General features: G+C 45.4%; 2 protein-coding genes across 4 annotated transcripts; both read right to left on the bottom strand.

Annotated features, from left to right (window-relative positions):
- Positions 1 to 82: 82 nt before the first annotated feature.
- LOC131092658 (uncharacterized protein C1orf167-like) lies at positions 83 to 2,766 on the bottom strand. The gene is made up of 5 exons (XM_058039471.1): positions 2,705 to 2,766; positions 2,353 to 2,528; positions 1,777 to 1,874; positions 807 to 993; positions 83 to 378 (listed from the first exon to the last, which is right to left on the bottom strand). Exons 2-5 carry the CDS (start codon positions 2,514 to 2,516, stop codon positions 159 to 161), a joined length of 669 nt encoding a protein of 222 aa, XP_057895454.1. The 5' UTR covers positions 2,517 to 2,528; positions 2,705 to 2,766; the 3' UTR covers positions 83 to 158.
- A 7,904-nt stretch (positions 2,767 to 10,670) lies between these two features.
- On the bottom strand, positions 10,671 to 20,007 carry AGTRAP (angiotensin II receptor associated protein). 3 transcript variants are annotated; one of them, XM_058039482.1, is made up of 5 exons: positions 19,944 to 20,003; positions 14,632 to 14,666; positions 14,318 to 14,429; positions 13,431 to 13,629; positions 10,671 to 11,420 (listed from the first exon to the last, which is right to left on the bottom strand). In XM_058039482.1, exons 1-5 carry the CDS (start codon positions 19,968 to 19,970, stop codon positions 11,314 to 11,316), a joined length of 480 nt encoding a protein of 159 aa, XP_057895465.1. In that variant the 5' UTR covers positions 19,971 to 20,003; the 3' UTR covers positions 10,671 to 11,313. The 3 variants fall into 3 exon arrangements, with proteins under 3 accessions (XP_057895465.1, XP_057895463.1, XP_057895462.1); XM_058039480.1 differs by having other exon boundaries at positions 14,318 to 14,666; positions 19,944 to 20,007; XM_058039479.1 differs by lacking the exon at positions 19,944 to 20,003 and having other exon boundaries at positions 14,318 to 19,569.
- Positions 20,008 to 20,254: the final 247 nt, after the last annotated feature.

The raw sequence follows: 20,254 nt of genomic DNA, 5'->3' as shown, positions 1-20,254 counted from the left end.
GTTTATGATGCAGAGCAACAAACCTCCCCTGTAGCTTCACTGACACACCCAGAACCAGTCCTCTGCCCACCCTGGTTTGCTCACACCCTGTGTCATCTGAGCCCCTGAGTTTTCAGGCTGTTTTCAGTGTACAAGAGGAGGAAGGAGCTTAAACACCTCTAAAGTTTGGATTCTGCACAGCCCCCAAGCTGCTCACCATAATGCTGCCTCCACTGCAGGAGGAAGAGGTTCAGCACTGCCTGCTTATCACCTCCTCTGACCTGCAGCATCCCAACCCACTGCTGGAAGTGCTTCCTCAGTGATACTGCTCTGAGATGGGCCAGGTTGCACCTGTCAAGTGCCTCCTGCTCAGCAGTCTCCTTCCATGTACTGAAGCACCTGAGAATACCAAAGGAAAATGCTGAAAAACACTTAAACAAGATTATGTGTCTTCTTGAGACTAGGTTTAGTTCAGGAAAGACAGACACAAGCTGTTCCCTGAGGGTTTTTTTTGTTTATTTCAGTAAATAGCCACTGTCATGCTTAGAGCACAGCAGCACAGTGGCTGCTCTTTGGTTTGGTCCTTCAGAACATCAAAAGTCAGGACAAAAATGTTTTGGCAGTGCACGGGAGGCAAGTCTAACATCTCTGGCCACAGCAGTTCCTTTTTATGTTTCTACCCCTACCTTCATTTTTATTAACTCCTAAAACAAGAGGATAGATGGCTTTAAGATGGAACAAATATTACTGTTGGGTTGGCTCTGTTTTTCCATGGACTTTCACAAACAACAGATTTTTCACATGAAAACCAGATCTCACCAACTCACCGGGAGACCAAATTTCTTTGGATTTGAGTTGTCAGTGTTAGAATCTTTTTCATTTCCAAGCTTTGGGAATGCCACATCCAGAAAATGTTTTGTAGCTTCTTCTTCTCCAGCAGAGCACGGGCTTCCAAAAGCCTGGCTTCCTCTTTGCTCAGCAGCTCCTTCTGCAGGCGCCACAGTCTGAAAGCTGCTGTGTCACAGGGCAGGAAGAGATTGACAGGAAGAGAAACAGCAGAAGAACTTCAAACAACTTTGTGTCACACAGCAAACACTCCCTGGCTTAAATCCAAGCTGCCAGAGGAAGGACACTTAAGGAAGGCAGCTCACATTGCTGGAGCAACACATGCTGCAGCTGAATTCATACAAGGAATGAGGCAAAACTTGTGTGGCATGGTGAGTGGCCATCCTCCACCATCACACATACTGGTCCCAGCTACTTTTGTCACCGTTATGTTTCGTGAAAAATGCCCTTGCCCAGGAATTTGCTCCTGGGAAGCTAAGAAGCCTCAGAGAAAAAGGAAAGCAATAATTATCTGATTTGCTTCTTCTGTGTTTTGCTGCTTTGGAATGGGTTTGGAGATTGTTTATCCAACAGGTGATTTTTTCATTAGTTTCTGCTGTAAATTGTTTTGACTTAATGGCAAATCATAGCCAAGCTGTGTCAGGACTCTGGAAGGAATCATGAGTTTTCATTCTTATCTTTTAACCTTCTGTCTGTATCCTTTCTGTATTCTTTAGTATAGTTTAGTATAGTATTCTTTTATATAATATTGTATCATAAAATAAGAAATTAGCCTTCTAAGAACATGGAGTCAGATTCATCATTCCTTCCATCATCTAAACCCCACAAATACAACATACTTGCAGAATCACATTCTGAAAGAGCTCAAAGCAACAACCAGACATAAAGCACAAGAACTGGTGAAACAGTGAACACCTCCAAGCTGTCCAAGGCTGTGGAACGTGTGCTTACCAGCCAGCCTCCTCATGTCTCTGATTGCTTCAACTCCCCAGCAGAACTCATCTCCTCTCTGCCTGCGACGAAGCTGTGTCCACAGCTCTCCCTCCATCCTGAAACAGCCACAAACATCCTTAACATCCAGCTGTCCAAAGAGGCACTGACAGAACACAGTCCAGGGCTATCCTCTCTCTTTTTGTCTCAACTTGTTCTTTTGCCTTCAGAATTAGAAGCCTCAACAAAAGGCTTTTCTTTTGACACCTCTACTGCCAAACTACTGCTAGAGACTGTAGCATTGCCTCGCTCCAACCTCATTTACTCCTGTATCACATATGCAGGGGATAGCTGAAGCAAAGAATTAGCACAGGAGTATTTCTGTCAGACACTCAGACTGCAAACACTGGTACACAGAAGCTCTGAAATAGGACTGTTTAGTTTTTAACATTAAACTGCTAATTCTTGCCATGTTAATCCACAGCAATACATCCAAGGACACGGAAACAAGTCTGCCATCATTTGAGAAAAAAATTGCCCTGTGTTTGTAACCCTTCCTTTGTCCAAGAAAACAGAAAGAGAATACTCTCTGCTTACCTATGAGCCTGCTCCACTTCCTTTGAGTATCCTGCTGGAAGCTGATGCTGAGCTGGGGTTGTCATAGTGGCCAATCTTCCTACTCCAAAAATCCCTGCTGATGGACTTTGGGTGTAGGAGTAAGGCTCAGGCTGCAGAGCTTTCTTCTGGCTCTGTTTTGCCATAGCTTCCTTCCACTGAAGAAGAAACCACATGATCAGAACAAACTGCAGACAGAGTATTGGTCCCAGGGTCTCCATCACAGAATTTCACGCAGGGTACCCCTTCCTCCTCCCTATCCAAACAGGATCTGTGCCTTCTCTGACTGCACAGCAGAAAGTTCATGGCACCACCGTCCCCAGGCAGTGCTCACCCTCTGGAAGCTGGCAGCTAGCAGAGCTGAAGCATGTCTCTGCTGGGCCACCTCCAATTGTGTCCTCCTTTGGTGCACAATCCCCTGCAGAGCACCAAAGCCCTTCTGAAGCAGCTGGTGTCTGTAGAGCTGTGTGGCTGCCCTCTTCCAAAGGATGTATTTCCTCCAGGCTTGGAAACACCTTGCTAGGATTTGTTTGTCACACAAGTGCCAGAAACTTAAACATGAAAAACAGAGGTGAGTTCCTGTTATACAGAAAGGAAAGTCAAACCAGCCAGGAGGTGGCAATCAGAGTTCAGCCATCGAGTTGGAAAGAGGTTATTTCAAATAATTCTCTCTAAAGAATGGAAAGCATGCAATCTCACACCAAATTAAGGAATCACTGTTGCTAAACAGGTAGCAACCTCATTCATGTCTTATCCACAAATTTGAATTCCATCTCATGGATAAGTCTAGCTCTTGATCTTCTCTAATTGTGTAGGGAGCACATCAGAATTTGCTGCATTGAAAAGTAGCACTGATGATACCAACACTTCCTCATTTCAAGCAACAACTAAGGCTGAATTTAGAAGATAGCATTGAAAAGATACAGAAATTATATTTCAGGTCATGCTGCATTCTAAATGACAACCCTTTGAAAAGAAGTGGATGCAGCCCCTCAGCCAACCACAGTAGATTAATGTAGGCTAAGTCCCAATCCCAAATGTTCCTAGGGACATGGCTCCTCAGCCAGTTTCCAGAAGGGCTCCTCAGTTAACTACCAGCACACTCACACTTAAACACAGAGTCCTTTTACCTTTGCTCATTCACCTTCAATGACCAGAAGCTGCTCTCTGAGATCTGCAAACAGACAAGAGACAGTAATTCACAATTATTCACACTGCTCCACTCTATTGAAGAATCTGTCTTTGTGGCACACATCATTTTGGATGGAGACCAGAGCAGGACTGCCTCAAGATCATGTATTATGTGGGATGCCTTGGACACTGCTCCCACACCATTGCTCTGTGAATATTCTTATGTACTTCATAAAAAGACATAAAAAGGCACAAAAAGCCTGAAATCTCAGGGCCCTGCAACAATGCACAGAGTAAAATCCAGTTTAATGCTTTCCTTCAGCATGCAGATCAGGGAATATAAACAGGTGTTTACATTCCCAAAAGAACCAGGTTGACAAGCTGGTCTTTAAGAAGAAACATGTGAGATGGAAAGATGAATATGTTGGGATGAAGAAGGACTGTAAGAGATGAGATTGTGGCTATTCAGTGACAAGGAAAAATGATAGGACAAGCATCCCCATCACTTGTACCTCAACTCTGCACCTCTAGCAAGCGGCAGAAACAAGCACAAGTAATACCTGTGGACAGAGATGCTTCACAGTGACCACACCCTCACCTCTCTGGGCACAGTTCTCTGTGTCTGGCTCCCTTCTTCACAGCACCATGCTTCTTTGGCATTCCTTTCTACAGAACATTCTTCAGGCTGCTCAAGAGGGCCATCAGCTTCCAAATTCCACCGGCTGCTTTGGCAGGAGTATTTGTTTCTCCTTCCTTCTCTGCTCATGTTCACACAATCTACATCAGAATGTTCATTAAAGCCTTCTTCAGCTGGTGTTCCCAAAGGATTGGGCTGGCTGCTGCCCACTGCAGCTGTTCTTCTGCCTGCTGGTGATCTGGAGTGAGACACCTCTTCTGACTCTTTGCTGCGCTTAACATCAGAGTTGTTGACTTGTACAGATTTAGCACTAAGCTGCTGGCCTGGTCTAAACTCTTTATCTCCAGGATGAGAAGTGATGCTCACACACACTTCTGTAGGAGTCCCACACATGGCTACACAAACATTCCTCTGAGCTCCCCCCAAATCTGTCTCCAGTAACACCTGCAGACCCTCTGGATCCAGACTGGCTGAAAGATTTTTCTTCCAAGACTCAGCACGTGGAGATCCCCCATAAGATGTCTGTTCTCCTTTAACAACCTTTCCAAGAGAATGACTTTTTCTGCGAGCATAAAGACTACCAGTCTCCAGAGATGGCTTTACCAGGGACTGGCATCTGAACAAAGGGGAGCAACTGAAGGAGGAATCTGCTTCTGTACCCACTAGCCTGCCAGAGCCCCCTCCAGAAGCAAGGGTTTGTGGTTGAATACCACCTGAAATTTTGGTTCTCCATGTGTTAGAGCCAATGTTTCTGTATCCGTAAGAGCCAGAGAGAGGCTCAGCAGCACTGAAGTCTCTTGTCGCTGCACTAAGGCTCCAGTCTTTAGCAAATGGGACACTCCATTTCCATCTTGCCTGAGCAGCACTGGTTCTTACTGCAGCTAGCTGCTCTCCCATGGTCAGGACACTGGGACCTAAATCATCAGGAGCAAAGCAGGAATGGCCAAGGACTGGAGAAGACTCAGACTCCAGAGGGAGGGAACCCCGAATCCCCATCAAAGCACTTTCTTGCTCCAGCCTCTGGACTGAACAGCACAAGCTAGCAGGAATCTGTGAGGATTCCAAAAGAGACTGAAAAGACTCCAGATTAGATACATCAAGATTCCCCAGGGTCAGGGCTGAACTGTGACAAGTGTTCACACTTTCACCTGAGCTCCATAAAGAAGGACCCACCACTAATTCATGCCTAAGAGGGGAATCTGCAGCATGAGATGACAAATGTGCATTGGCCACTAAAGGGCTCACAGGATTCATACAGGAAGCAGCAGAAGGCTGATGCTGTTGGCTTTCCACCAGAGAGTCACAATTCTTGTTCCTTCTTTCTGAAGAGTGATGGTGAACAGTGGGTATGGAGCAGCTACCAGCTGCCTTGGCTTCCTGAAAAGTCAATACTCTCACTCCTTCTCCCTCCCAAAACACAAGGCTCAAGGTGAAAGTGCCTCTGGGGGAGATGCACAGCAGGGAGGACTGACAAAGCAAGATGAGGACTATGAACTACACACTTAGAGCTGTGCTGCTGCAGCCTGGAGCACAGATTATGCTGCTGCAGCAAGCAGGAGCTGCAGAACTGGCTGGCAGTGTCCAGGAAGGGCTGAGAAGGGCAGGAGAGATTAGTCTGTCTTCAGACTGGGATCTCCTCCCATCTGACTCAGGCCAGGGATGAGAAATGTCTACTCGACCTCTAGTGCCCAAATACAGACTGAAATTCACGTTCTTCTCAATGTTTCTGTGCTCTGAAGAAAAACAAGAAGAAATATAAGCAAAGGACTGTGAGTATTTCCTATGTTATCTTGCCTAGTATGCCAAAGCCTTTGGGTACTTTCCTTGTGAATTTCTTGTCTCTGATCCACCAGCCTCAGTCCTCAAAGTGTTATGGACACTGCTCTCTTCCTGTTTTTCAGCAGACAATCGTATCTGGCAGAGCAGGAATGAATGAAAAGGACAGATTCAGTTCTCCACAAAAAACCTGGAAAACAAAGACTTCCAGCATTATACACCAGAAGGAGTCTGTTGCTAGCAAGGCTGAATTACCCCAAGCTCAAGGCTACACAGACTTATTTCTTTTTGTCTGCACTAAAGGATGAAACCATGTTTTACATATTCATAAAATCCACACTGTCCCCTAATCTGGAAGATTTACAGCATAGCTGGGAGACCTACTGTGCAGTCTAGCCACTAAGTCTGATGGTTATACATATAACATTCATGCTGAAAATGGATTCTTAAGTTGCTGCTAACAGGCAAGTGCAATTTGAGAGGACTGTGGTTCCATTCCCTCAGATTTTAAAAGCAAGTTGTCAATCACTGTCATTCTAACCACCATTCTTTTCCACCTCTCTTTTTAAAAATGAAAATGGTATTCTGTAAAGACACACACATCTCCATCATCTTAAAGCCCCCTAGTCAATCTGAGAAGAGACAGCAACGAAATCAATGCCCATTGTCTTTTTCAAACACACTCTAATCCCAGAAAGCCTCCTGCCAAATTGCACTGTTTCTAAGCCGTGTTTATCTCATTCTCTTCTGAAGGAACATTGGAGGCTCAGTTGCCCCTGTTTGTAACAGCTCATTTTCCCCCTCTCACATGCAAACTCCTTCAGTAATCACCACAATCTGGGGAGCAAACACAGTTTCTAAAGCAGCAGGAGACAGTCAGGCAGCGCTGCAATTATCGCTGGGAACTGCTGTTACTGCCTTTCATCCATCACCGAGGGTGCCACCACGGAAAGATCCCATTATTTCCTCCAGACCAGTTGAAGTTGGCAGCTACAGAGTGAACAGACAAAGCACAGCTGCCTTCCTTGGGGTGCCTATCACTGCATGAAGTATAACCACAAAATGCACTGGTGTTCCATGGAAGCACTCAGTGCATCCCAGAAATATCCAATCAACAAGCAGTGTATCACAAAAGGGTGTTACAAAGGATTTAAATAGCAAAAGGACATAAACCCACCACGTTTTTCAGTGTTATTTTGCTCTGTGAACACCCAAAACCTGGCTCTGGACTACCTTATGCTCAAGAATCTGGACATAATCTATTTTCTTGATAATAATCTATTTTCTTGATAACTTGTGATTTTTTTTAGCTCTTCATTTCAATTTTTTGTGCTAGGCACCAGGTTCTCACCACATCACCATGGTTATTTCAGGTAGTGTCCTTCACCTCACTCATTCCTAATTTCAGTGTCATTGAGATCTGGAAGAAATAGTATCCTTTCAAAATCACATTTGTCTGCCTTCTGATATTGCTACTCAGATCTTTAACATAACTTTAAAGCAGTCGGGTTAATTTCAGTCACAACAAGATCTTATCAAGATCTTTTTTAAAACTTCTTCTGAGGCCAAAAGATACTCAAGGCAAACTGCACATTTTATGAACTGCAAAATCCATGACCAATGGATTTTATGTTAGTTTTTATGATTCCAACTAAAACATTTAATGCAGGCTCACTGTATACACACTAACACATTAAAACCTAAAACAAATTCAGTTAAGCAAAAAATAAAGATGGTCAAGTTATTTCTATTGTTATAGGCAAAACAAAATAAATAGCACAGTTAATGAAAAGTAAATCAACCTCTTTTAAGCAAATACCATTTCAGCAATACAGTAACAATGCCAGACCCTTAATAAACACATTTGCACTGCACACACAGCGCTTATTCCCGATCCCTGCAGATCAAGACTGATCCATTTCATATTCCAAGTAAGGGCCAGTGATTACTCTGAGCTCACACTTCAGCTGCCTTAGAAAGCAGGTTTTTTCCAGACACTTCTCAGCATTACAAACCAAACCAAACATCGCTGCTGCCACATGATGCCTGTGAGACCAACAAGTATTGGAATATTACCAATACAGCCAGATGGGATGTGCCTGAGCTTGTCTGAACCAAAAAGCGGCAACTGTGGTGTTTCACCCCAGAGACACCTTTGGCTGGCTGGATGTGTAGTGTTTCACCCCAGAGACACCTTTAGCTGGCTGGATGTGTGGTGTTTCACCCCAGAGACACCTTTGGCTGGCTGGGTGTGTGGTGTTTCACCCCAGAGACACCTTTCGCCAGCTGGGTGCTGCAGCTGGGTGCTTGGAGGCAATTCCAGGCATGCAAGGAGCTCCAACGGCTGCGGGATGGAGCTTCCCCCCATGAGAGGGTCTGGTCCTCAGGTTTACCTCTGGTGGAGAAGCTTTAAGGCGATGTGAAGGAAAGGAGTCGGTTCTGATGGAGGGTTTGGATCCAGAGCTTTATTCTGGCCCACAGGCCTCTGAATGCAGCACCAGCTCCAACAGAACTCCCTGAGCCTGTGGTTGCTGTTCCTTTGAACCCCGGGGAGAGGGGCAGGGAAGGGGTAGGGAGCCACCAACCAGGTACATGGAGGAGGTCTGAAGGGACAAAGGACACCTGGATAGCTTAATATCTCTCTAGGGGTAGAGGGCATCTTTTGAATTCTGCCAATCACTCGATTCCCTTCTGGAATGACAGGATTGACAGGGGGCAAGGGAGGGGGAAGGAGAAGTGATGGATACATCTGGGGAAAGAATCTTCAGGGAGAAACCCGGGGTATCTGAAGCAAACCATGACATCACACCGCAACAAACAAGCACACACACGGGTAGTCCTCCCTCCGCAGCGCTGCCATCCAAGCACCCAAGAGGCAGTAATGGCAGTGAGAAACTCCTCACCCACAGCCGAGGCTCCACTTACCCACTCCGAGAGGCACCGGCAGCACTGCTGGGCCCCGGGGACCGACCCCACTGAGCGTCTGAGCCGGCACCTCCTTCGCGGCCACAGCCACCCTCGGCCCCCTCAGCGCCCGCTCCAGCTGCGGCTCCATAAGCAGCTTATCCCCCCGATTAGGTCGGTCACCGGGGCTACAGATGGCCGGGGAAAGCAGCTCTGGGCCATGGCTAATTAAAGCCGGGGCCCGGCCGGGGAGAGGGGGGGCTCATGCCGGGCGGGAGCCGTGCCTGTCCCGGGCAGTGCCTCAGGACACCGCCATGGCTTCCTCTTCTCCCTCCTTCCCCACCCGAACCCGCCAGCGCTGAGGGAGGCACCTGCCCTGGGCGGGCTAGGCTTAATGATGGGAGCTGCCTGCTCACCGCCAAAATGCCGGGCACAGCAGGACGTGAGGGTTTAAAACAACAAAGCGAAACCAGCTGAATGGAGCATCGCAGCTGTGTGGGTGAGGAGAACTCACTGAGACCTCCTGAGAGGCAGCAAGGCCATGCTCTGGCACAGCAGCCCCGTGAATCCCCTCACGCCCTCCTGAACCAGATACAAACACTCTCTTCCTCCTCAGCCAGGAGAGGGGTCTGTTTTTATCATCACCTCTGATTTACTGCCCAAAATAGGTATCCTTGCGGCACGGTAAGATCAGTGTTACTCGTGAGGGGTTTGTTTTTATCATCACCTCTGATTTACTGACCAAAACAGTTATCCTTGAGGCACTGTAAGATCAGTGTTACTCGTGCCTTGCTCTGCTTCTTGGAGCTCCCAAATGTACCAAATTTCCCACAGAAAAACGCATGGCAGGTCAGCTAGATGGGAATTTCCAATGTATAACATCTGGGAAGGCCTCCCTAGATATAACTGATTGTGCCAACACCCAAACCCCACAGTATTAAAAGCAGTGATTTTGTCTTTGGTCCATGGATCTAGGTAAAAAAAGCATTTAAATGTCTTATTCAGGGCTCTGTGCTGTCATTGTACAGTTCTAAAGAGATGAAAAAACCCATTCACATAAAGGCTCTGGAACTCCACAAGCCGCAACAATTTCTGCCTACTCTTTCCTTCTTTGCCATCTAATCACAAGAACAGACCAATTCCTAGTCTTGTGCCCTATTATATGTAAAGTCTGAAAAAAGAACGTACAACACTTTTATGGCATTTACCATGTGCTTGGTTCAGGTACACCAAGAGGTCAATGTAGTGCTTGTGCAGCAGAGGAGCAGAAGCATCTGCTTATGTTTGAAGTGAAGGAAATTGAGTGAAAACTGCTTGGTTTTAAAAATACAAAATGGCACGTTTCTGGAGGTTACAGCAAAGTCAACAGGGGTCTTATTTACTGAAGCATCAACAAAGGAGAAGGTCTTGTCAGGAGAAATGCAGTTGTAATATAACAGATATAAAATTTGACAATGAACTTCTTCAGAAAAATACCTATCTTCCTAACACTAGAATTCTGCCAAACATACTAATTTTCTTCTGTAAATGAATCCTGTTGAAATGTGGTTGTTTGAGTGCTTCTGGGGTTTTGTTTGTTTGGTTTTCTTTTTTTAGAACCTTACCTGAAAGCCACAGCAGGACAGATCATCTACAGTGTAAGTAAGTCCATCTTTCCTCAATCATTTTATTTGCTCATCTTCCCACCCACAAAATTATATGCAGAATTTTCTACTTCTCAGAGTAAAGCTTAGGCTAAAAGCCATCAGAGCCCTGTAGACCTTCCCCTATAATGACCCTCCCAGATTGCCTGGCTACAGTCCCAAGCCCTCAGGAAAAGCTACATTTTCAAATGAGACATAAGTGACCAGTGTAACTTTTTCTAACACAGGAAAACTGTGTTCATTTTATAGTTTTCTTAGAAAAATGTAACATTTCAACTTCTGTTAAGACAATCAGCTGAAGGCAAAAGGACATTTCAAGGCACAAAGGATCTGTAATCTACATTCAACAGTCACTTTAAGTATCCTGAAGGACATTCAACTTGCATAAAAGCATCAGTTAATAAAACCCAATACCAGATCCTGGGAGCACAAGAAGTTAAATAATGCCATCAAAAACAGCTCTTGGGAACTCCCAGGTGTTTCCTGGAAATATATTGCATAAAATCAGGCTAAACTGTGTTGCTTTAGGGCAGTCCATGAGCCTTTTAAAGATTGCTTGTCCAGGAGTGCTTTGAGTGGTTCTCTTATAAAGAAGAGGAAGCACAGTGGAAGACTGTAGGAGGTGCATCCATCACATGTACAGAGGATTTAGGGGGAGGGAAGAGAGTATTGGGATTACACAGTGCTTAACATGACACCTCCAAGATCTTCGGGACTTACTGCACCACCCAACCTTTAGGCAGGCAAAAGAAACACCAGCTCTTCTCTTATTTTCCCAGTAGCAGGTGCTGCTCAGTGGGAGGAGGAAGGCCTGGCTGGGCAGGGGCAGTGTCAGTGCTGGCTGCAGGGTGCTCAGTAGGGTGGCTGGGCTGCCTTGCTTGAGGAAGGCCACTGTGGAGGAGCCTCTGGCTGATCAATGGGCTCGTAGCTGCTGCTGTCCCGGCCTGCACTGCTGACACCTGAAAAGAGATGGAAGAGAGCAAGCTTGGCACAAAGGCAAAAGCACAAGAACTGAATGCTCTAGGAGAAACAAACAGCTCAGGAGCACACATTTTACCAGCTCCCCCAGCACCTGTGGTCTGTGATCCTCACTGAACAGGAGGTAAGAAAAGTCATCCTTCCAACGTGCCTGTTCTTTCCTTGAGAACAGCTCTCTTAGCAGCCACATGGATGTGTGGAAAGCAAAACCCACAACACCCCATAGCAGCACAACAGGTTCCTGTAACAGTGCATTTCAGCAAGATTAAGTGTATGAGACCTCAGGGAAAAATGAATAGAGCCAGAAGCTGCAGGAGCTGTGGCTAGCTGACAGCACAGATTTAAAGGAATGCTACATCCCTGAACCACTCTGCCCAACAATGCAGCTGTGCTCAATTGTGGTCAAATTACCTCAAATTTGAGTCCAACAGTGCTTCTAACTCCACCATGAACAATTTACCTGTGCAAAATTCATGTTACTGTCCAGGGGATGAGCAGGGAAAGAGGAGGCAGAGAATATCCATGGACAGATCTTTATCTATGGGCATTTGCCATGGGGAGAAGGCAACCTGAATCACAGACAGCCACCAGACTATGAGGGGTTTGTTCTAAGCAGCAAGGATGCTCCCAGGCAACAAAAAGGAACTTAATGTAGAAGGAAAACAAGACAGAAAAGGCCAGGAAAATTTCAACACTGGTGGGTTCAAGAGAAAATGCCAGATAGCAGGAAAATAAGAGGAAAATTGTTAAGCACATTCACCACAAAGCAACACACAGTACTGAAAATCTTGTAAGAAAGACAGTTCAGGAGAGGATATGAAACTACAAAGTGTCTTAATTCCCACCTGTGCCTGAGAGGAGACTCAGTTTGGCATAGTGTGGTTGAAAAGTGCTGCCAAATCCCAAGCAGAGATGAACTCCTCAACGATTCCAATACTTTGTATACATATATTGAATCCCTATGACAAGCACAGTGAGCAGCTGATAAAAACTGACACAAAAAAGGCACTGCAGGTGACTCACATGCCTCCTGACCCAGGAGACATAAGACATATCCATCTACATTTTCACAGGTAGCTGGCAGAGATGACATCCACACTCCACTAGCAGAGAAATAAGTGCAAATATCACTCATGGTTTCTTTCCATGGCTTCTCCTCCCCTGCAGGTTTCCCCCTCTTTTCACAGGGGTGTGATCTTTGCTACCACCAAAGCTCCCAGATACTGTAATGCAGGTACACCACCTTTAGTCTGGCACAAACTTCCCAGGATGACAAACAGAACTGTGACAGGCTGCAGGTTTTGCCAGCATGAATTCAAACAACAATCCCTGGCAAACAATCAATCCCTGGCAGCTGCCCAGGCATGAATTACTACCAGGAATGCTTGGCAAAGCTGACCAAGACTCAGAAACATTTAACCACAGCCCATCCTCTCTGACAAATCTTCCACATTATCATTTTCAAATACAACCAGGGGAAAAATTAAATGTCTCCAAGCTAACCCACATCAGGTAAATGTGTGCACATTAGTGCCATTTTCCATGTGAGGAACAAAGTCCAAAGCAATCAAGGTAAATAGGACATGTGAGGCTCACATGGAGTTAGAAATCCAGCTTTATTTCCCTCTTGTTCATAATCCAGCCTCTACTTTCCCCCAGAAGGAAAAAAAAAGGGTTGACAAAGAAAGGACACCCAAGAGTTTCCAACAAACACACAAATGCAGGAGGAGGAAGAGAGGAAAAGACTCTCAACACCATTGTGGGCAAAATGTCAAAATCTTCAATTCTGCAAGGGGAGAGAGGAAGAACATAAATTTAAGTCCAAAGACACACCAGAAGGACAAAATGGGATGACAAACATGAGCAAGACAGAGCAAGCACTGTCTGCCTGGAGTGAGGGCAGAATCCAGTTGCACAGAGCTCAGGCTGATAGGGCCAGGCAGCCCTGAGGAGGGGGCCCACACTGACATGGAAGCAGAAGCAGCTCCTACCTATGTTCAAGGTGTACTCTCCTCCACGCTCCCGATACATCCGATACACCAGGTAGCAGGACAGGGGTTTGAGGAGGAGGCTGAAGATGGCCATGCCCACGCTGAACCGCTTGGCATCACTGAGGTAGTCGTGGGAAGGGTAGAAGATAGAGATGTGAATGATGTCCGTGAGGACTGTGAGCAGCAGGCCAGTCAAGAACTGGAAACAAGGACAGAGAAAGGGACATGAACAGAGCAAGGGTTGAACCACCGACAGTAAGTCAGTATCTGCTTCCTGCAAGATCTGTGTTGCACAATCATCCTTCACCCCAGTGTCACACAGCACTCTTGGTACTGCCCCAGGCAGACACATACTCCTAGGTGAATGATCTTGTATTTCATGCCTTCTCCTCTCAGATATCTTCTCATAATATATTATGATACAACATAACTCTAGAATCCATAAGAACCCTTCTCTAGAATTGATATTGTTATATAATCATGAGATATATGATTATATATATCTTATATATCATGATACAATATCTTCTCTCTAGAATTGTTTATTTTTGTATGCCAATCTATTCAATGCTCAGAAAAGGGTTTTACAGAGCCCCTCCAACTGAAGCATATGAAACAGTGTGAGTCCTCATCTAGCATTACAAGTCACAACAGCAGGTTATGAAAAAAAGGAAGAAACAAGTATGTCTCATCTCTGAAAAGAAAAATAATTGACAGTGAATGCTTCTCATCATGGTTTACAGAGTTCATAGATTTATGAACTCTTAAAAAAAAAAAAAAAACAAACGCACCCAAACAGGGAGCTTCTGTATTGGGAACAGCTGAAAATCATCACCAGCTCAAGGACTCTGCCCTCCACCCTCTTCCAGCAGCACTTTTACACTCACCATCGTTATGGCATCAAGGGAATCTCGCTGCACAATGGCCCAGATCCCCACTGCAAGGACACTGAAATTTCCCCAGGCATAGGAGACAGGCAACATGTAATTCATGCATCCCCTGCCAAATGAGACAAAAAAAATCCAGCTCACATTCACAATAAGCCTGCAACAGTTTGGATTCTTCCCTGTTCCCATACAAACACCTCACTCTTAGATTTAGGGTTTTCTTGCAAACAGGGATTGCTGATTCCCAGGGAACATGCCATTCCTGGTTTGAAGGAATACCCTCTTCTCCCCCAGGCCAGACACTAATCACTCACCACACTGTGAGCAGCCAATGTACCAGAATGATAGCCTATGAAAAAAGAACAACAAACAGGAAGACAGGTTAGCATGTTGGGAGAAATCTGGGAGGATCAACATGAAATGGCACCATCTTGTTCCCAAGGGATGGGTGCAAGAGTGGCTTGGACCCATGAACCAGTGCAGAAAGATGGTGAAGCAATTGGGACAGTGAAGACAAAGCTATTTTTCTGCACATCTGTTGCTGAGTATGTCCTGTGGTGCTGCACTGCAGTCACTCACTCTTCTTGTCATCTCTGTCAACATCTGATTCAGGGACCACTTAGCCTTTTCCAAATGGGTTATTAATTTTGGAACTCCAGAAGGGTTTGCACAGAAAGCCAGGCAATCTGATTAACACTGTGCTAGCACAGTTTATACATGACCAATCTGGCATCCCATCACCAAAAGACCCATAGACAGCCATGCCTGCAGCTCCAAGAATTTCCCTCCAGTCCTCAGCAAATCCTTCTTTTACCTCCTTCCAGTCTGTTCAATCTCACTGCAGTATAAACAGACCTGAAGGCTTCTTCCAGCACTCTGGGAACCTGATCCTGCCAGAGCACACAGCTTTTCTCTCCCACTGAAGCCACAAGGTCCCACTGCCAGCAGTGCCCTGAGCAGCACTAAGGTAATGCTGTCACAAATTCTGTACTTTGCAGGTGTCCTTAATGATCCTGGTCCTTGTATGTAATGGAACAAATCCAAGAAAAAAGGGATCATACAGTACTAAGTGCTACAAGGATTCTCTTCACCACCACTTGCCATTTTTGTAACCAAGGAAACATACCCTACATGTTTATTCAGAGAAAAAATAGGAACAAAAATATATCACTTCAGGCTTTTTCTCCATCTACAGCCTGCTGGTCACTCCAGCAAAGGGAGATCACTCATATTTGCTCTCTAAACATTTGTGAAAGCAGGAATTTGGAAGACAGGCTCTATTAACAGCCTCACCAAAGAGAGGCTGAAGCCTGGACATATCAGAGGATCCATGGGATACAGGTGCACTTTCATTTTTTCTTAGCTGAGAGAAAGGCTTCAAACTGGCATTTCTGCTGCCCTTGGTATTAAAAAAACCAAACCCACATTACCAAAACCCCTCTGAAGCACACTCCCCCCCCACCAAAGGAAAAAAAAAAGAAAATTGGGAAATGAGTACACAACAAAAGCCTAAGTTACTCAGTGGACATAGGAAAGCTGTATGCAGATAGGAGCATTGAGACACAACAAAAATTTAAGATCTACTGACACCCTGCTAGATTCCTTGACTTAAAACATCTCTCTGTGCTCTAACTGAAAACAAAACTAGTTGCTGGAGAAGAGAGTGAAGCTGTGAAGCTGTGACATAAGTGCAGCACAGTCAGGACAGCACAGGGCTGGGCTCACACTGCTCTGCCAGGACACCACAATGCAAATGATTTCCTGCTCTTCCTTCTCTGCACTGCCCCATCACAGCTGCTGAGCACTCACAGACTTTGCTGAAACTTCCAACACTGCTTACACAGATTTTTACTGATTAATTTCTTTACTTGTTCATGAAAGCTTAGAAAATGCTTCAGCACCCCTTGTGCTTCCCCTTCTCCCAAATTGTACCACAGACACGCTGGAAAAACTGCTAATCAGTAAAATACAAGATATTCCTGGATATGAGAATGGAGACATGCAAATAGAATTTACTCAAGAGACTATCACAACATCAGGAAAATTCTTAATTAGGTAGTATTTAATTGCATGTTACATACCCTCAAGACCCCTCAAAGCTCACCAGTTAACATAATTAGGCAGGGTGGGTTTTTTTAAAAGCTGCCTAGATCAATACTGCAGTTACTAAATTATGAAGTATGTTTAATCACCAGCATAAAGGGCTGATACTGTGAATGACTGCTGAAATAAAACCAAGATATTCCCTTTTCAGTTATTAGTCCAATTTACCTGACAGTTCTTCAGCACAGTATGGAATTGGCTAGTGGTGTTGGTATGCTTTAACATAGAAAATACAGTGTTAATGAAAAACTACAAATTACTATGTGAGATTAGTTAATTTGCAGGCAGTCTCCTGATAAAACAGCAGAAGAATTTAAAATGTTTCCATCTATCCAAGGACTTAAGTCTGTAGCTAAGACAGACATACATTTCTTCTTTTGAGAAAATAACTCCAAAGTTATTGATGAACTAGTGGTGGGAGCAGAAAATAAGAAAGGTGGGTCCTTTGTCTCCATCTCTTCTGGGAAAAAGGATGGCTGTGTAATTAAAAGCACCCCATTGGAAACTGGGGAGAGCTCAGGAGAATTTCTACCTCCTCTGCAAACCCCAGCATGAGATGGAACTAATTGCCAAGCATAAAAAGAGCCTAGGTCTGCCAGGGTCTCATTAGATGGGAAACTCTTTGGAACAGGGACTCCTTTAAACATGCTTCAGCACAAGATTGCATTTTGACCAAGTTAAAAATGAAACAGTTCCAAATTACAATTATTTTCTTGTTGTATCTAAATTTCTATTTTCCAGTGAGCTCACCTACTCTGTGAGTGACATTCACCTGAGAACACACAAAACCAAAATAAGAATCTGAGTGGCCACCTGTGAGGATGCTCCTCATTATTACAACAGAGTGACAATAATGAGAGTGCTTAAGCAGTGGGACAGGCTGTCCAATGGGGCTGACATGGCTCTGTTCTTATTTTAAAACTCAGCTGATTTTTGACTTGAGCTATTTGATCTAACTTTGCAGTTTGCCTTGCTTTGAGTAGGAGGTTTAATCACATGCCATACAGACATCTCTATATTATTCCTTGCCTCTGTGACTGAGCATTTAAAAATGCCTAAGCACAAAACGTGTGTTTCCAGGCACATGAATGGTAGGGCATTGTCCAGGCTTGATCAAAGTCAAACATTGCATTTCGAGGCTCTGCATGATTATTTCAATAACCACTGGTGTCAAGCTGTCATGGCAAAGCATGGCTGTGCTGCTTCCCCCGTGTTTTGCTGAGCATGGCTGTTAGAACAGAGCCATAGAACCTGTTCAATGAGCACTCCCCACCCACTGCACTGCCACCTTAATTTTACAGCTCTGCAAGGAGCTTAGAACTACCCCAAGGCTAAGGTACTGCTACATTCTGGCACAAACACAGCTCAGTCATGCAGCTTTCTTGGAACCACTTCTATCACAAGGCTCATCTTTACAATCTCACAGAACCAGTAAGCAGATCATGCCAATGAATAGCAGCAGCGTGTGATATTTCCAGGCCCCTTCTGAGTAAGAATCTTCCCCACTTTTGTGGTATTTTACAGGGAGTCAGGCCCTAACTCAGGAACAGAATAAAGTGTAGGTACAACTATTAACTCCCAATTCCTGTCTTTGCAGCTCAGAGCAGAAGTGGCAGACTTGACAACAAGGGATTTCTTAATGCTGAAAACTGTTTGCCCAGGACAAGCTCACACTTATCTAGCAAGAGACTGGGGAATGGCTGTCTGAAACAAGGAAGAAAGGCAACATTTTAGTTTTGTAGTCTTTGTGACTCATTCATTGAAAAGTCTGTGGTTTTCAGCTCACCTATCTCCATTTCCCATGGCAGAACACGTATTTCGTGTTGGCAAACTTTTAAATTAAATGTCTTTAGTTTTCACTGTTGTTTTAGCATGGGAAAAAATAATCAAATCAAGTTAAAAAACAAAGCAAGATCTTTTAATCTTCCTAGTGCCCTGGGAATCACACAGTAGTCCAAACTTGTCAGAGCAAAGTATCAGCTAGTTTCCAGAATGTAATATAATCCATCCACAAGCTGCTTGAAAAATCCATTTGCTTACTTGCCTCTAATGAGGGAAGTTGCTTTTCTTGGTGAACTAGTAAGAGGGGTATTCATCATTATATGAACACCAATCTTTTCTTTAATACAGCCACATGAAAGCTGTCCTGTACAAAGCTGAATTAATAATAAAGCTGAGATAATACTATTCTCCCATCCAACCCATAGGCAGCCTGGTCCAAGGCCACTGCTCACAGCTTAACAAATCAGCAAAAAAAGCCCTGATGTGATCTGTGATGCTTTCAGTCACTAGGGAAACCTTTAACCAAAGAAAGCATCCAAACCAAGCTGTATTAAATAAAATCACAAAGTAGTGAAGCCGGGAAAGGACACAAACACCTAGAAATCTCAGGGCTCTGAAAATGTGAAAGACAAAAAAAATAGAGGAAAATGTCACATGTCTGGTAGCACAGAAGACATCAGAATCAAACATCAACATCAAAAGCTAACAGTGTGATTTTAACATCCACTGGCCAGAAGCAAGAAGTGCTTCTTCCAAAGGTGAAAAATGCTATGTTACTGTTTAGGTCTCTTATATTTCCTTTCTGTGGCTATCAGATATTCACTGAAATTTCCAAAGTGCCCAGAGGTGGAGCCTGCCCTACCCAGCAGAGAAGCAACTGCAGTTATGTATCAGATGATAAGCCTCAAGTAAGTGGGCTTATTTTTCTAAGACACTTTGCCTGACAAGCAAAAGCTTTGTCTCCTCAGGACCTTGTGCAGTGTTTATCTTGGCTTAGCTCTAGTCAGCTGATCCAGAAACCTCCATGGACACTAGTTAATGACTTCAGCAATATCCCTGAAGTAGGGGCAAACTTTGGAGTCATCACCTGTTGGGTTTAATCAAGAATCATAGAATACACTGAGTTGGAAGGGACCCATCAGGGTTACCAACTCCAGGCCCTGCACAGGACACCCCAAGAATTCCAGCCTCTGCTTGACAGCATTGTCTAAATGCTCCTTGAACTCAGACAGGCTCGATGCTGTCTGATCACCCTGTGGAGAAAACATTTTCCTGACAGCCAACCTAAACCTCCCCCTGACTCAGATTCATGGCCTTCAGAACTTCTGCAGCCTTTGCCCACGTGATAAAAAAAAAGCAGAAACTTCAGTTCTTCCTCCTCAGAGGGTTCCGGTTTTCCTCCTCAGAGGGCTCCGTTTTACCCCTCGCAGGGCTCCGGTTTTTCCCCCTCAGAGGGCTCCAGTTTTTCCCCCTCAGAGGGCTCCGGTTTTTCCCCCTCAGAGGGCCCGGTTTTCCCCCTCAGAGGGCTCCGGTTTTTCCCCCTCGGAGGGCTCTACAGCTCCAGCAGGGCCTCAGCCAGGATCTGGAGCAGACACTCGGCCGGAGAACATGCGAGAGGAGAAGGGAGGGCCGATCCGATCCGATCGAGCGCCCAGGGGGCTCAGCCCGCCGCAGCCGCCCCCAGCCGCCCTCCCGCTCCCCCGGCCCCGCTCCCGAGCCCCGGGGCAGGGGAAGCCCCTACCTTGAGGCTGACGGCCGGCAGCTCCATGGCAGCAGCCCCGGGACCGCCGGCAGGGCCGGGCTCGGGGACGGAGAAGGGCGGGAGGAGCCGGGACACCGCCCCCGGCCCCGCCCGGCCCCGGCCCGGACACGGCGGGCGGTGCGCGGCGGCTCTGGGGCGCACCGTGGTATGGAATTTGTATGGAACCCCCCATGAGGGGAGAATGATGCATCTGACTCCATCTTATCAGAAGGCTAATTAATTACTTTATTATACTATATTATTTTATACTGTATTACATTACATCTAAACTGAATCTGCCAAGCACTCCA

The sequence above is a fragment of the Melospiza georgiana genome, chromosome 22 (assembly GCF_028018845.1).
Source record: "Melospiza georgiana isolate bMelGeo1 chromosome 22, bMelGeo1.pri, whole genome shotgun sequence".
Classification (NCBI taxonomy): Eukaryota; Metazoa; Chordata; class Aves; order Passeriformes; family Passerellidae; genus Melospiza; species Melospiza georgiana.
Note: the sequence above shows the minus strand (reverse complement) of the source record. Positions and strands in the feature narration are given on the sequence as shown.